This window comes from Brienomyrus brachyistius, unplaced genomic scaffold (assembly GCF_023856365.1).
Source record: "Brienomyrus brachyistius isolate T26 unplaced genomic scaffold, BBRACH_0.4 scaffold41, whole genome shotgun sequence".
Classification (NCBI taxonomy): Eukaryota; Metazoa; Chordata; class Actinopteri; order Osteoglossiformes; family Mormyridae; genus Brienomyrus; species Brienomyrus brachyistius.
In genome coordinates this window covers 2,449,125-2,465,335 of record NW_026042316.1, presented here as the reverse complement: position 1 = coordinate 2,465,335, position 16,211 = coordinate 2,449,125, and the positions used below count along the sequence as shown (strand labels likewise).

The 16,211-nt window shown below is 50.2% G+C and overlaps 1 protein-coding gene and 1 long non-coding RNA gene across 2 annotated transcripts; one reads left to right on the top strand and one right to left on the bottom strand.

Annotated features, from left to right (window-relative positions):
* Positions 1-7,285: 7,285 nt before the first annotated feature.
* On the bottom strand, positions 7,286-9,034 carry LOC125722675 (uncharacterized). The gene is made up of 3 exons (XR_007386509.1): positions 8,909-9,034; positions 7,706-7,798; positions 7,286-7,298 (listed from the first exon to the last, which is right to left on the bottom strand). It is a non-coding gene; the product is annotated as an uncharacterized LOC125722675 (long non-coding RNA).
* A 1,862-nt stretch (positions 9,035-10,896) lies between these two features.
* On the top strand, positions 10,897-12,959 carry LOC125722668 (uncharacterized). Its single transcript, XM_048998874.1, has 3 exons — positions 10,897-11,030; positions 11,573-12,340; positions 12,880-12,959. Exons 1-2 carry the CDS (start codon positions 10,943-10,945, stop codon positions 12,316-12,318), a joined length of 834 nt encoding a protein of 277 aa, XP_048854831.1. The 5' UTR covers positions 10,897-10,942; the 3' UTR covers positions 12,319-12,340; positions 12,880-12,959.
* Positions 12,960-16,211: the final 3,252 nt, after the last annotated feature.

The window sequence follows — 16,211 nt, the reverse complement described above, 5'->3', positions numbered from 1 at the left end:
ACCAAATGCTGCCAAATTATGGGAAATAGATTTTCCTGCTATTATTGGGAAACTATTCATTGATATAGCTTATACCAACATTCCAGATTAACGGTGTGAAATGAACTTAAGAATGCAAATCCTTTTCCCAGGAACAAAAATTAGACTAGGCCAATGGGTGAAGAAAACAAAGACAAATATAAACCTAATGTCAGTGTATTGTCATTGAGGTTTTGTACTCAGGCACCTCGCTGTAGACAAAAACAGAGACAGAAGTAAACACTGAGGCTCAGAGAAATAATCCTTATTCTTAGATGGACATCAACAGAGTTTGCCTTTCAGCGGGTACAGATTTATTCATACTTTATCCAGCGATGTAAAATATCTGAGCTGTGTCTTCAGGTGCACTTATGCTTGTCAGGGTTTTGAGGTGCTGGAGTCCATCCCAAGAGGCACAGCACTGGAGGACAGGATGCAGGTCCACTTCTAGGCTATTAAAGGTACCACGCAGCCTGTGTACATGCCATTGGACTGCCAGAGGAAACCCACGCCACGGTCAGCAGAGGTGGAATTTTAACCCTTTTAACTTGACTGGTGAGGCAACAGTGTTACTGTTGCCTAGTTTATATACAGACGAAGATAGAGATGCTTTATTGTCATTGTAAGTACAATGAGATTTAGTTTGGAACACGCCAGCAGATGCACAGTAAACTTACATTTAAATAGAATCCGAGGCATAAAACAGAATCAGAAAATAAATGATGTACAGACACTGTACATGTATAGAATCATACACACACACAATACGGTGCTGGTAAGTTGGTGGGTGAGCAATTCACAGAAGTAGAGCTTATCAAGTGTTTTAAATGCACATAAATATGGATATTGCACATGTGGGGTATTGCATCAGAATGTTTGAGATCAGTGCTGTGAGTTCAGAAGTGTGATGGATGTGAGGTAAAAACTGTTCCTCAGCCAGTTTGTGTCTGCGTACAGGGTTCTGCAGCATCTACCAGATGGCAGAGGTGTAACAAGTTTGTGTCCAAGGTGGGTTGGGTCGAAATTGTATTGATTTTCTCAACTTTGTGGTATTTATGAGAGCATCGAACAGGATAGTGAAACCCAGCTCTGTAGTTACCGTGATACCACCCTAGGGGGCACTGTTGCACTGTTACCACTGTTACTGTATACAGAAAATTAAACTGCACTTGGAAGGAATGTTTTTATGGTTTTATATACTGCCACATGTCATTGCTAGCGGATGGGACAAAGACCTGCCGAGGTCACCCTTGACAAATATAGTGGCCTTCTGTTTTACAGGTAGATGGAGGCTTTCTGTTTAATAAATTGGGGGCAGTTCTTTGTTTTAGAGGCATGCAGGTAAAGGTTCTGTTTTAGAGGTAGATGGAGGCTCTCTGATTTATAGGAAGGCGGAGGCTGTTTTATAAATGGATGGAGGCTCTCTGATTTATAGGAAGGCGGAGGCTCTGTTTTATAAATGGATGGAGGCTCTCTGATTTATAGGAAGGCGGAGGCTCTGTTTTATAAATGGATGGAGGCTCTCTGATTTATAGGAAGGCGGAGGCTCTGTTTTATAAATGGATGGAGGATCCCTGATTTATAGGAAGGCGGAGGCTCTGTTTTATAAATGGATGGAGGCTCTCTGATTTATAGGAAGGCGGAGGCTCTGTTTTATAAATGGATGGAGGCTCCCCGTTTTAGACGCAGGTTGAGGCTCTCTGTCTCAGAACCTGACTCTCTTTTACCTGACAGTCACGCTGGCTTCCATCTCACCAGGAAGCAGAGTGACAGAGTGACACCCACTATATAAGTGACCCACAATCGGAGCCCGATGCCAGGGTGACACAGCCAAAAAGGGATGTGTCAGTAGAGGCAGAAATCAAATTAAAAATGAGCAAATTGTGTGCCGTGCGACACAGTGCTGCCGGCAAGCTTATGTTTCCGGTTTCATAGGAATTTTCATTTCTATTTATAAGCTTCATAATTATTTTGTGCTAGTCTAATACATCATACATAGACAGGTGCAGTAAAAGATGGTCTTAGAAACTCGATTAAGTGACAAACTTCTGATATTTGTTGATAAAAAAGTTTGTGAGAGAAAGCATTTTTTGTGCTTCCGGATCAAGGCGTCACTTAACTGTAATAAATCAACAAATATTTTAACCAGTAAGGTATAATTTAAAGCCGTATACGTAAATGTTAGTGAACACCTTAGTAAGTAACTGTTAATTAGGTAATACTTGCTGTTATATGTGTACAGTAGCTTTGTAGCTTGTGTAGCTGTACTTAGCTGTCCCAGTAAGATTACACAGTAAGACATGAATGTTCATGCGATGTTCCAGTGAAGTAAAAGGGCATCTTAATTTACATAGCAAATTATTTTATACAAAATAACAGCTTTTTCTGAGTTAGCAAGGGCAGCCCGTCCCTGAGCAGTATGGGGTTAAGGGTGAAGTCATTTTGCCAGCAGTGAGAGTTGAACCAACAACCTTCTGATCACAGGCATAGCATCTTGACCCACTGAGGTGCACAGCAGCACACCCCTCGACGGTCACCTTTCACACCAAGAGTTTGTGCTGTGACTTCATATCACTGGAGGAAAATTGTCCCTCTGTTCTCCTCACTCTGAGATCTGAGATGTACGGTAATCACATGAAGCTCACTGCCGCTGTCCTCCTGACCCACCATTAATCAGCACACATAAGAAATTAGGAAAAAATGAGGATTTGCCTTTAAAAGGCTTGTGATGAGATACTATTTGACGGACAGATAATTGACAATAATGACTTTCAATGTCTTTTTTATTGATTTTGAAGACAAAAAAAATCTAGAATTTAATGTATTATCTCTTGCTCTATTTTCACACTATACTCTCTCATATTGGCACATTAGTGATACACACACACAAACACTGTTTCCCGTTCCTTTTGAAGGTTACTTGATGTCTTCCTACGATTCATGAGAACCTGTCGGATAAGTTGACGGTCATCTCTGCCATTAGAATGTCGCTTCCGCCCTTTACCTGGCTGGTTTCTGGTCGTTCCCAGTGTCTCCTCAAATTGTTCCTGGGTACTGCTGTCTCAGAAATTTTGAACCTGGAAGCAACCTACTGCTCAGCGTAGCCAAATCACACAGATGTTACAGCACGTTCTTCGCCACTGCAACAGAAAGGAAAGTCCACTCACCTCTCTCGTGGCCCTTCTTGCCTTCGGAGTCAGTATTGAGTGATATGTCTGCTGTCTGAGGTTGGCCTTTTTGGGTTGCTGAGTAGTAAATACTTTGGAGGGCAGGGGGTGGTTTTTGTGTGTGGGGGTGGGGGAGCATACACATGATTCTGCAGTTTGAGTATGCTTCCCATCACAACGCCAACACTGTAATAAAGCTTACTGCCGTTACACTGCATTGATGTGATTGAGGAGCAGGGGGCCAGTGGGCATGGGGGAATTTATTTTTATCTGGCATTATTTGAAAATGAACCGCTGGCTTTAACTCAAAGCCCAGGGTTCCCTAGGAAAGTTCACAGAAAGCACAGTGTCTTTGTTGAGAGTTCAAGTCTAAGACTGGGTCTGTTTTAAGGACTAGTAACTCAGGTGGCTCAACTGCATTTTATTTATCTATGTCTTAAAATATCACGTTTATATGTCTCTATTTATATTCTATTTATCATTCCATTTGCTCTATAACCAACGAGAACGATATTTCACCTCAGTGGATCATACAGCTGAAGAACAGAATAAAAATACTTTGCTGGGTGTTTGTTTTATCAATGACTGTAGTGACTGAAATCCCACTGTGGAGAGAAATGCAATCCTGAGGCCCCGCCCCCGATCATGTGACCCAGTAAAATCAGTTAAATGTGACTGAAATGTCAGTCACTGAAAACCTGTAAACTTTGACAGGTAATAGCACTGCTGCATTCGTGTGGCAACATTTGAAAAACCCATGAAAGCCACGTTTCGCTTTGACCTCACAGTAAGGCAGCTGGGGCCTCCATAATTACAACATGAATGAAAAGTGACACCTCGACAGTGAATATTACACCTGTGCCATTCCGCAGGCTTCAGGCATCGTTCGTCTGAGAATAACAATGTCAGGTTTATGTGTCGTGTCAGAAGGGTGAAGGTTATAATGAAATGGAATGTTAAATCCCTATGCTCTACTGTTTAACCTTCAGGCAGAAAGTGTGCAGCATCTATAAAATGTCTGAAATATGCGTTTGTGTAACGACCAAACAACAACAACAACAAAAGATCAGTTTATTGATAGCAAAAGTTTTTGCATATAATTAGCTTACATATAAATCCCATGGGGGCAGCATGCTGGTGCAGTGGTTAGCACTGTTGCCTCACACCTCTGGGACCCAGGTTCGAATCTCCACCTGGGTCACCTGTGTGTGGAGTTTGCATGTTCTCCCCATGTCGTCGTGGGGTTTCCTCCGGGTTCTCCGGTTTCCCCCCACAGTCCAAAGACATGCAGAGGCTGATTGGACTTACTAAATTGCCTGTAGGTGTGCGTGTGAGAGTGAATGGTGTGTGAGTGTGCCCTGAGATGGGCTGGTCCCCCCATCCTGGGTTGTTCCCTGCCTCGTGCCCATTGCTTCTGGGATAGGCTCCGGACCCCCCACGACCCAATGGGATAAGTGGTTTGGAAAATGGATGGATGGATAAAACCCATACTTATGGAATGATTAAAAGATGAGGTTCTGTATGTTTTCATTAGACTAATGCTGTTTGACTTTCCACACTTGGCAGCAGCCTTTGCAGGGAATATGCACACACTATCCTGGGCAAAGTGGAGACATCATCACCATCCTCACCATCATCATCATCACCATCACCATCAAAGGCTGTGTTTGAAATGTCCACTCGTCCACTATATAGTTAGTCACTTTGAAATGCTGCTCAAATTCTCAACTATATATTTCACCCACTTTACAGTGCACTGCAAAACAGTGTGAGGCACACCAAAATGCAGTGTATAGAAACTGTACCCTACGTCTGTCGACTTAGACCATCATGCATCATGCCTGTCACGTGAGTGTTGAAACCATATTTGAGAAACTTATCACGGTCTGAATTATAACCATTAACCGTTGTTAAGTAGCTTGCACATTAAATACTTGCATGTGTGCTTACATAGTGGTAGGGCTACCACTGCCTTAAAAACTCATTTTATTGTATTTGATTGCTTTACATGGGCAAAGCTAACACACAATAAATATAGTGTTGAATATTAATATAAAATACCATAGTTACAGCTGCAGTCCCCATCGTGCTTGTGTAGGTGGATACAGTGCAGTCAAGTACATTAATAACAGAGTTACATGTACAAATTTGCATTATAAAGTTTTGTTTTATTTTTACTTAAGCGTTGTGAATGAATGTCAATTACAATGAGGACTTGTCCAAAAATAGCAACGTTGGTGCCCATGTTCTGGTGTGTTTTGTATTACAATTAGTACAACTAGTACTATCACAAAATATATAACAAATCAACAAGTACATTTTTCAGCGTTGTAGTTTGACACTATATATTGGGATATTCTGGCATTTCTTTCTGTGACAGAGATAGCAATTACAAATTTCTGGTGCATAATTATGTAGCAAAATTACAAAATAACATCCCCCTAGTGTACGAAGTACATCCACCGTTATCTGCCTTTATCCTCTAGCGAATGTTCTATGTAGCGAAAACTATAGAGTGAGTGAATGAGCAAACAAGCGGACGTTTTGAACACAGCCGAAGTCCAATTTGAGTATTTTCTGGAAAGAGGCTCTTGTAGTTCTTCTTGTTCTTTAAAGTGGATCATTAATTAAAATCATTTAGAAATTGTGTCTGACAATAACTCATTTTATTTAATGGCTCTCCCCCATGACATAGCTATGACATAAACACTGTCTTGCGGAGCATGACTCCCTGGACGGCCAAGGTGCATATTTTAGGTCCTGGAATGAGACACTGGGTACTTCACACATGACCATGGGGTCAATGCGTTGAATTGGGGAGGCGGGGGGTTAGACTTGGCCAAGTATAGGAAGAACAGAACAGAGATTCTTGTCATACCAGCCACTGTGTCACCAAGGAGGGTCGGGGTCAAGGGCCGTGAGTCTAGTAGACATTGTCACCAGGCAAGTCGTTAAAGCCAGTACTACACGCATGCAGCTGACACGCATGGCAATGGTTTGGGCTTGGTGGGGGGGGGGGGGCTTCTGTATATCAGAATCAGAAGGCTCAGGATTCGTAGCTCTGTTACATACAGTGTTCAAAAGTTTGGACACACCTCCTGTTCTTTGTTAATCAACAGGACAGTGACCCAAAACACGTCTCCTGGCTATGTGAGGAGAGTGATGGAACCAGCCAGCACAGTCACCTGGGCCAAACCCAGCTGACACAGTTTGGGATGAGCTGGATTGGAGAGGAAAGGAAAAGCATCCAAAGAGTGTCCAGAATGTTCTACTGGCTGCCAATCCTGGGTTGTTCCCAGCCTCGTGCCCATTGCTTCTGGGATAGGCTCCGGACCCCCGGCGACCCAGTAGGATAAGTGGTTTGGAAAATGGATGGATGGTTCTGACTGACACCAGGTGAAGTGGGAGGTACGACCCGCTTTGGTTTCGAATGAGACGGCAGAACGAGTGCAGACACAGACGGATGGATTTTTTTGGCCATTGTACCATTTTGGGTATGAACTGCTTTCCAATCACAGCTTGCTTTATATATGTATTTAGAACCCTGTTAAAAGTAAGACACTGAATTTATCACTGTTAAGTACTTGCTTACCTTTCACCAGTGATGCACATTTCTATCAATTAAATGAATGTTAGATTTAACAGACAATTTCATAAAAAGCGACATTTTTGAGAAAGCAGGGCCAAACAGTGCCTGGAGTAACGGGGGGTTAAGGGCCTTACGGAGGGGCCCAGTAGTGACATTGAACAGGTGACCTTCCCATCATAGACATAGCATCCAAACTCAATGAGCCAAACAGCGCCCCCACTGGATTGCTATGTGTTTTGCAGCTCAGGTGATTTTTTTTCCTATATGTTGATTTAAATGTGGCTGGTATTACTACACCATGAAGCTTCTCCTCTTCCTCAACACCCTCTTCATGGCATCAGGATGCTGGTTACCCATGGAGACCCTGGAAGTTTGGATCAGGAAGGAGGCAAAGGGCCAAGCGTCCTATGGCATATGCAAATCACTGCAAATCACTGCAAATCACTGCGTGCAGTGTGCAGAGGTTAGGTGACACATACCATCCTGTAGCTCAGAGATGGAGAAAGGGAGACAGCTGTTTGGTCCTGGAGAGGAAATACATAAAACCTCACAGGAAGCAGGAGTATTTATCAGGGTCTCACAGCCTCATTCTGCCCTCCTAGACATGTCTATCTACCTGCCTGTCTGTCTGCCTGCCTGTCTATCTGCCTTCCTGTCTCTCTATTTCTCTACCTGCTTGCCTGCCTGCCTCTCCATCTGTCTGTCTATCTATCTGCTTGCCAGTCAGTCTGTCTGTGTACCTGCCTGCCTGTTACACTGTGGACACCTGCTGCATTCACAGCCAGAGCGCAAATACCAGAGTAAACGACTTTAATATCTAAGAATGTTCCTTGCTGATCATGACTATTGACACAACATTGGATAGTGAAGTTGACTGAAGAGTAACAGCTTCCCGCTGTTACCCTTCAGTTACCAATAAGGGTACACTCACTCAGTGTGGTCTTTTCCAGTGCAGACCTCCTCACGTCGACCTCCAAGAGACGAGCTCATGTCTTTACCACTGAATTAGCTTCAGCCCCCAGGCCTGTTTCATAAAACATTTACATTTTCACTTACAGCACATATGTCCCCGTTATATAATTTCCATTTTTCCATTTTCATTTAGTCTACATGTATATATCATTAATCATTACTCCATCCGGGAATTTTACATGTCATATACTAACATACACTGTACATATGCGCATCAAAATAATTTTTTCACCAGCTTCTGGGAAAAACAAAATATATAAAAAGATAGATTATCATAACTAAGACTGAAATAACAAAAAACCCATAAAATATTACAGTAAAACGAAAGTGATGACGATGATGATGATGAAAACCCTTTATTGCTGTTGCAATATACCATGTCACTAGTCACGAGTACCAGCGTAAAACAGGCCATCAACCGACCATACATGTACACAAACATCACAGTAGGGGGTAGACAGGTCGGGAGACAGGGGCAAACAGAGAGAAGAAAAGAAACAGAATAACGTGAGGAGAGAGGAGGAGAATAAAAAAACAGCCCCCAGACTGTACTCCAGTGGGGAGGACATTGTAGGAACCGAAAAAAACACCTCAGCAACATAAGCACATGGTCACTACACCTTACAACATAAAATGACACAACTTGCAACAGGTGAGGGAAATGGGGAGGAGGAGGTAGTCCAGCACAGACAGACAGCCATCCGGTCCTGCAGCCACGAGGGCGCTGGTCACAGACCCGCCTGTTCACGCTGGGGGTATGAAGCGGCAAAGGCGTCGGATGGGGGGGAGGGTGCAGTCAGTCCTTGGGATTGGTCTCACTGTCTGGTTCTTCTGGGGGAGTTGTTAGTTCAGCAGCGGCCTTGGCCGAGGCCGGTGCTGATTGGGGGGAGCCAAAACCTGATAGAATAGGGTTGTTTGGGTTTCCGGGCGAGAAGCTGTAATCTCCAACTCCCCTAATGTCCACGCTGGTCTCAGCCATCCAATAATTTTTGCAAAGCTGTGAGCTTCTCCATGATGTTATCCAGTTTCACAGTCTGAGTGCTAACAGCTCTGCCCACTCCATCAATCATTCCGGCCAGCCTAGTGGGGCTTTGAGCGGCTGTCACCGTCTTCTTCAATCTTTGATAAACCAGGGCAATGCTTAATCCAATCAGCATAATACCTGTAATCATGGTTCCGAATAGGTAGATGTCTTCAATGTCCTCCACGGAAAGAGCTGCCAGGCACACGACCCTCCACCGCTCCCATCCGTCCATCGTGTAGCCAGCAGCATACGTTCCTGCCAGACAGGTTCCCCCGACCCTAGGCTTCTCATCGAGAAGATGGTGTCAATTGCGTTGAAAGACCAGCTGATCAAATCCATCGTTTTACGTAGTTTGGAGAGCAGGGCTGAGAGAGTCTCTCAAGTATAAGACAGTAGACTAGACGAGACGAGAGGAGCAAAGCAGGGAAGATAAGGGGAGGGAGAGGGAGAGAAGTGCGACCGCCTCCGCTGAGAGCCATGCATGTTCTCCCCATGTCGCCGTGGGGTTTCCTCCGGGTTCTCCGGTTTCCCCCCATAGTCCAAAAACATGCTGAGGCTAACTGCACTTGCTAAATTGCCCATAGGAATGCATGTGAGAGTGCATGGTGTGTGAGTGTGCCCTGCGATGGGCTGGCCCCCCATCCTGGGTTGTTCCCAGCCTCGTGCCCATTGCTTCCGGGATAGGCTCCGGACCTCCCGCGACCCAGTAGGATAAGCGGTTTGGAAAATGGATGGATGGATGGATGGAATGTGTATACATAATATTTAGTGTAGTAACTGCTTCTGGCCAACAGGGGGCCACAGGCAAACGTGTGATTTGAGTGGTGACAAATGCTGCTGCTACAGGTCATGGTCGGGCTCCTGCAATCATCCATCCATCCATGCATGGAGGAGAGCACCAACTTTTATGGAGGAATAAGAATCATTTCCTCTCTGCCCGCTTGACTGGGCTTGATAACTGGTCACTAGAACTGGCATTGAGGAGGTACCACGGCTCATCTGACATGCCCCTGCACCCTTCTGTGCCATCTGTGCAAGGCTGCGTTTTTTTATAACCTCTATGCAATATTTCTGAAGCCTAACCAAACCCCACTTCTTCCTTCCTACCACGGAATACAGTGCAGCACTACACACTGGACTACAGTCTATCAGGCAACACAGGGCACAAAGCTGGGTTCACCCGGGACCATCATGGGGCAAACCACCCTCCAGGCACTTTGGAGATACCCATCAGCCTCACTGTATGTCTTTGGACTGCAGGTGGAATCTAGAACTGCCAGATCCGTGCGTGAGAGAGAGAACATGCAAACTAGGAACACACAGGTCAGAAACAGGAACCAAGGTTCCTAAAATAAACTGGAGAAATGGCTCAGTGATTTCTTCCATCAGTAACTGGCATGCTGTATAGACAGTTCTCTGTATCGAAACTCAACCATAATCTGCGCCAAACATCCAGAAATATCCGCACTAATCACATCTCTTGTTTGCATCACTGACTGAGCTTGCAGAAGAGACCGTTGGAACGTACCAACTCCAATGAGGAACATAAAGTAAGCTTCAGTTGTTAGTATGGCTATGGACTAGCTTCAAGTAGTTGCAACTTTTCCTCCTTAAAAGTAATATTACTGGTCCTCACGCTGTGGGTGTCTTCAGGGAAGGATCTAAATCTATATTTTCTGGGGGTGCCACTGAATGTCCATAGCTGGACAAATAATCATGCAAAAGCATTTATTTCCTATTATGAAATTGCTCAAGTTTGTTTTATTAATGTATTTACGAAAATGAAATTGTGCAACTTTTAAAAGAATAAGGGCATACATACATGTGGTAGTAAATATTCAGTGATTCTCATTTAGCATTTTGAGTCCCAGCTGTGAGCCTCAGAGCCCCATGTGTCTCAGGGTAAAGCAGATGCTATAAATCCTTTGGCTGTACAGCTGTCATGTTCTATTTGTGAGAATAATGTGTACAAAGAAGAGTGGAGTCAAAATCAACAAGCATGCAATGACATTAAACACCCAGATTACCTGCTAATCGCATACAGAAATGCCTCAAATTTAACCAAGGACGACATGTTCCAGGTCATTTTTCTGTCTGAAGAAATGCATGTAGACGCAAAACAAAACAAAAACGTTAAACTTTCTGGATGCTCAAATACTTGCACTTGGCGAAATGGCAGAGCTAATTGAAGTAAAGGAGTGTTACGCGATGACATTTCGAATCCATCGCTCATTGAACCTGGAGAACATGGATCCAGAAGGTAATTAATAATTAAATGATAATAAAGTTGTAGCCACCGGTATGTGACAAACGAAATGAACGTCTGCATTGGCCTAATACTTGTTAGTTGATAAGTAGCTGATAAGTAAAACCTTTGAGTTTCGAGGTAAAATCACAGACCGGTTGAATAGTTCAACTTTTATCTACAGAAACCAATGTATTTTGTACTGCAAAGGGATGCACTGAAGTTTTAATATGAGAAAATGTAACGATGCGATAGGAAATGCTGTTCGGTATACTCCCCTTCACCATGTTTAAATAATAAAAAAATAAAAAGTGCCAAAAGTGCAGGAATAAATGTGTTTCATTTAATATTAATTCACTTGGATATTTGTGAGAGTAAGCGTATTCATGGATGTTGTCTTTTTAGCTTTATGGGTAATTCTCACAATTTTATTTATCCGACAATCGGAAGCCCGTAGACTCATTTTAAACTTATTTTGTAGTACAGTGTTTATCCCGTTATTGTCAGAGCCCATGTTCTTATATATATATATATATCTGTGTTCCATTTTGTCGCAGTTCATGAGTTTGTGGAGGATAAGTTCATCTCCATTCTGGTCGTGAACTTCGAGAGCAGCTCACTGACAATGGAGAACTTCCAGTCTCTGGCCCTCAGTGTCCCTTCATTTTATTGGCGACTCACTGGGGAGCAGTTGGATCCCAGTCTATTGCGCATAGCACCTGCACGGCTGGAAGTAGTACATCATGGTGCAGAGACTGGTATCCAGCATGGGAATGGAGAGTCACCAGCTGAGGAGAATGCCCATTACGGACAGGGGCTGCCGTCACCCAGCTCTGCAAGGGAGGCTTCCCCTGCAGCTCCAGCATCCACGACTGAGGATGCTGATGGACTCCTCGAGGCTCATCCCTTGGCCTGGGGTGAAGATGAGCCCTTATCTGTGGCTTCTGAGGTTGAGCCAGAACATGGTGAATCCTCCAGCTCCACCTTCTGGATCCCCGCGGGCCCTAACAGCACGTGGCAGCAGGTTGAGATTGAAGGCCAGACCTTTCTGCGCAAGCTGGATGAGCTCAGCCTTCCTCAGGGATTTTGGAGCATCACGGACTACGCTGATGATCACACCATGGTCATGTCCGTGCATGTCTGCGTGCATGTCCGCAGTTCTCTGCGGACATGGAATGTGAGGCGGGAGGAGAGGCCTCCTCACAGGCCCGCTGGCACCAGTCAGAGGAAGCGTAAGGCCAAGCCCGACGACAACAGTGGCTCCAGCTCACCTCCGCCACGCAAGAGGCCCATGCGCTTATGATTGTATTCCACGTTTTTACACTGTGAGTTACATTTACAATTTAGTCAGTTACTTGATAAATGACCAAATAGTAGTTGCTGCGGTATATATTGTATACGTTTGCTGAACTGGAGTTTTGTGCGTCCTTACAAAGTAATAACTGTAAGCATTCTTTAAGTATGAAAGAGTTTGGGGCATTGTCATCTGAAGGAGACGGCCCCGTGTCCCCATAATTATAACTTTATACTATATTTCTGCATGACTGAGTATTGAATGAGTACCTGGTACTCGCATCACATATTTACCATTTATATCAGTCTCCAAAGTGCTTAGAGAGTTAAGGCTGGTCTTGGTTAGTTCTTAGTGATTGAGCTTTTATTCTTCTGTAATACTCCCCAAGTCCCTCACTCTACTCAATCTCTGTACTCTTTGGTAGTGAATGAGTCATTGTCACTAACTGCAAAAGTTTATGGATATTAAATGGCAAACATAATGCAGACATATGTAACATAGTGTGGTGTTTGCAGTAAGTTGGGCTTAGTGGAAAAAGCCCAATTACTAACCCTGACTTCTACTTCGCAGGCAGCCCCAAGTCGCGTCCCGGCGGGCAGGCGGCCCAAAGTCGCGTCCCGGCGGGCAGGCGGCCCAAAGTCGCGTCCCGGCGGGCAGGCGGCCCCAAGTCGCGTCCCGGCGGGCATGCGGCCCCAAGTCGCGTCCCGGCGGGCAGGCGGCCCCAAGTCGCGTCCCGGCGGGCAGGCGGCCCCAAGTCGCGTCCCGGCGGGCAGGCGGCCCCAAGTCGCGTCCCGGCGGGCACGCTGCCAGAAGTCAAGTCCCGGCGGGCAGGCGGCCCCAGGTCAAGTCCCGGCGGGCAGGCGGCCCCAGGTCAAGTCCCGGCGGGCAGGCGGCCCCAGGTCAAGTCCCGGCGGGCAGGCGGCCCCAAGTCAAGTCCCGGCAGGCACGCTGCCAGAAGTCAAGTCCCGGCGGGCAGGCGGCCCCAAGTCAAGTCCCGGCGGGCAGGCGGCTCCACCCAGCGGGCACGCTGCCAGAAGTCAAGTCCTGGCGGGCAGGCGGCCCCAAGTCAAGTCCCGGCGGGCACGCTGCCAGAAGTCAAGTCCCGGCGGGCAGGCGGCCCCAAGTCAAGTCCCGGCGGGCAGGTGGCTCCACCCAGCGGGCACGCTGCCAGAAGTCAAGTCCTGGCGGGCAGGCGGCCCCAAGTCAAGTCCCGGCGGGCACGCTGCCAGAAGTCAAGTCCCGGCGGGCAGGCGGCCCCAAGTCAAGTCCCGGCGGGCAGGTGGCTCCACCCAGCGGGCACGCTGCCAGAAGTCAAGTCCCGGCGGGCACGCTGCCAGAAGTCAAGTCCCGGCGGGCAAGCGGCTCCACCCGGCGGGCACGCTGCCAGAAGTCAAGTCCTGGCGGGCAGGCGGCCCCAAGTCAAGTCCCGGCGGGCAGGCGGCCCCAAGTCAAGTCCCGGCGGGCAGGCGGCCCCAAGTCAAGTCCCGGCGGGCACGCTGCCAGAAGTCAAGTCCCGGCGGGCAGGCGGCCCCAAGTCAAGTCCCGGCGGGCAGGCGGCCCCAAGTCAAGTCCCGGCGGGCACGCTGCCAGAAGTCAAGTCCCGGCGGGCAGGCGGCCCCAAGTCAAGTCCCGGCGGGCAGGTGGCTCCACCCAGCGGGCACGCTGCCAGAAGTCAAGTCCCGGCGGGCACGCTGCCAGAAGTCAAGTCCCGGCGGGCAAGCGGCTCCACCCGGCGGGCACGCTGCCAGAAGTCAAGTCCTGGCGGGCAGGCGGCCCCAAGTCAAGTCCCGGCGGGCAGGCGGCCCCAAGTCAAGTCCCGGCGGGCACGCTGCCAGAAGTCAAGTCCCGGCGGGCAGGCGGCCCCAAGTCAAGTCCCGGCGGGCAGGCGGCCCCAAGTCAAGTCCCGGCAGGCACGCTGCCAGAAGTCAAGTCCCGGCGGGCAGGCGGCCCCAAGTCAAGTCCCGGCGGGCACGCTGCCAGAAGTCAAGTCCCGGCGGGCAGGCGGCCCCAAGTCAAGTCCCGGCGGGCAGGCGGCCCCAAGTCAAGTCCCGGCAGGCACGCTGCCAGAAGTCAAGTCCCGGCGGGCAGGCGGCCCCAAGTCAAGTCCCGGCGGGCAGGCGGCTCCACCCAGCGGGCACGCTGCCAGAAGTCAAGTCCTGGCGGGCAGGCGGCCCCAAGTCAAGTCCCGGCGGGCACGCTGCCAGAAGTCAAGTCCCGGCGGGCAGGCGGCCCCAAGTCAAGTCCCGGCGGGCAGGTGGCTCCACCCAGCGGGCACGCTGCCAGAAGTCAAGTCCCGGCGGGCACGCTGCCAGAAGTCAAGTCCCGGCGGGCAAGCGGCTCCACCCGGCGGGCACGCTGCCAGAAGTCAAGTCCTGGCGGGCAGGCGGCCCCAAGTCAAGTCCCGGCGGGCAGGCGGCCCCAAGTCAAGTCCCGGCGGGCAGGCGGCCCCAAGTCAAGTCCCGGCGGGCACGCTGCCAGAAGTCAAGTCCCGGCGGGCAGGCGGCCCCAAGTCAAGTCCCGGCGGGCAGGCGGCCCCAAGTCAAGTCCCGGCGGGCACGCTGCCAGAAGTCAAGTCCCGGCGGGCAGGCGGCCCCAAGTCAAGTCCCGGTGGGCAGGCGGCTCCACCCAGCGGGCACGCTGCCAGAAGTCAAGTCCTGGCGGGCAGGCGGCCCCAAGTCAAGTCCCGGCGGGCACGCTGCCAGAAGTCAAGTCCCGGCGGGCAGGCGGCCCCAAGTCAAGTCCCGACGGGCACGCTGCCAGAAGTCAAGTCCCGGCGGGCAGGCGGCCCCAAGTCAAGTCCCGGCGGGCAGGCGGCCCCAAGTCAAGTCCCGGCGGGCAGGCGGCCCCAAGTCAAGTCCCGGCGGGCAGGCGGCCCCAAGTCAAGTCCCGGCGGGCACGCTGCCAGAAGTCAAGTCCCGGCGGGCAGGCGGCCCCAAGTCAAGTCCCGGCGGGCAGGTGGCTCCACCCAGCGGGCACGCTGCCAGAAGTCAAGTCCCGGCGGGCACGCTGCCAGAAGCCAAGTCCCGGCGGGTAAGCGGCTCCACCCGGCGGGCACGCTGCCAAAAGTCAAGTCCCGGCGGGCAGGCGGCCCCAAGTCAAGTCCCGGCGGGCAGGCGGCCCCAAGTCGCGTCCCGGCGGGCACGCAGCCAGAAGTCAAGTCCCGGCGGGCAGGCGGCCCCAAGTCAAGTCCCGGCGGGCAAGCGGCTCCACCCGGCGGGCACGCTGCCAGAAGTCAAGTCCCGGCGGGCAGGCGGCCCCAAGTCAAGTCCCGGCGGGCAGGCGGCCCCAAGTCAAGTCCCGGCGGGCAGGCGGCCCCAAGTCAAGTCCCGGCGGGCACGCTGCCAGAAGTCAAGTCCCGGCGGGCAGGCGGCCCCAAGTCAAGTCCCGGCAGGCACGCTGCCAGAAGTCAAGTCCCGGCGGGCAGGCGGCCCCAAGTCAAGTCCCGGCGGGCAGGCGGCCCCAAGTCAAGTCCCGGCGGGCAGGCGGCTCCACCCAGCGGGCACGCTGCCAGAAGTCAAGTCCTGGCGGGCAGGCGGCCCCAAGTCAAGTCCCGACGGGCACGCTGCCAGAAGTCAAGTCCCGGCGGGCAGGCGGCTCCACCCGGCGGGCACGCTGCCAGAAGTCAAGTCCCGGCGGGCAGGCGGCCCCAAGTCAAGTCCCGGCGGGCAGGCGGCCCCAAGTCAAGTCCCGGCGGGCAGGCGGCCCCAAGTCAAGTCCCGGCGGGCAGGCGGCCCCAAGTCAAGTCCCGGCGGGCAGGCGGCCCCAAGTCAAGTCCCGGCGGGCACACTGCCAGACGTCAAGTCCCGGCGGGCAGGCGGCCCCAAGTCGCGTCCCGGCGGGCAGGCGGCCCCAAGTCGCGTCCCGGCAGGCAGGCGGCCCCAAGTCGCGTCCCGGCGGGCAGG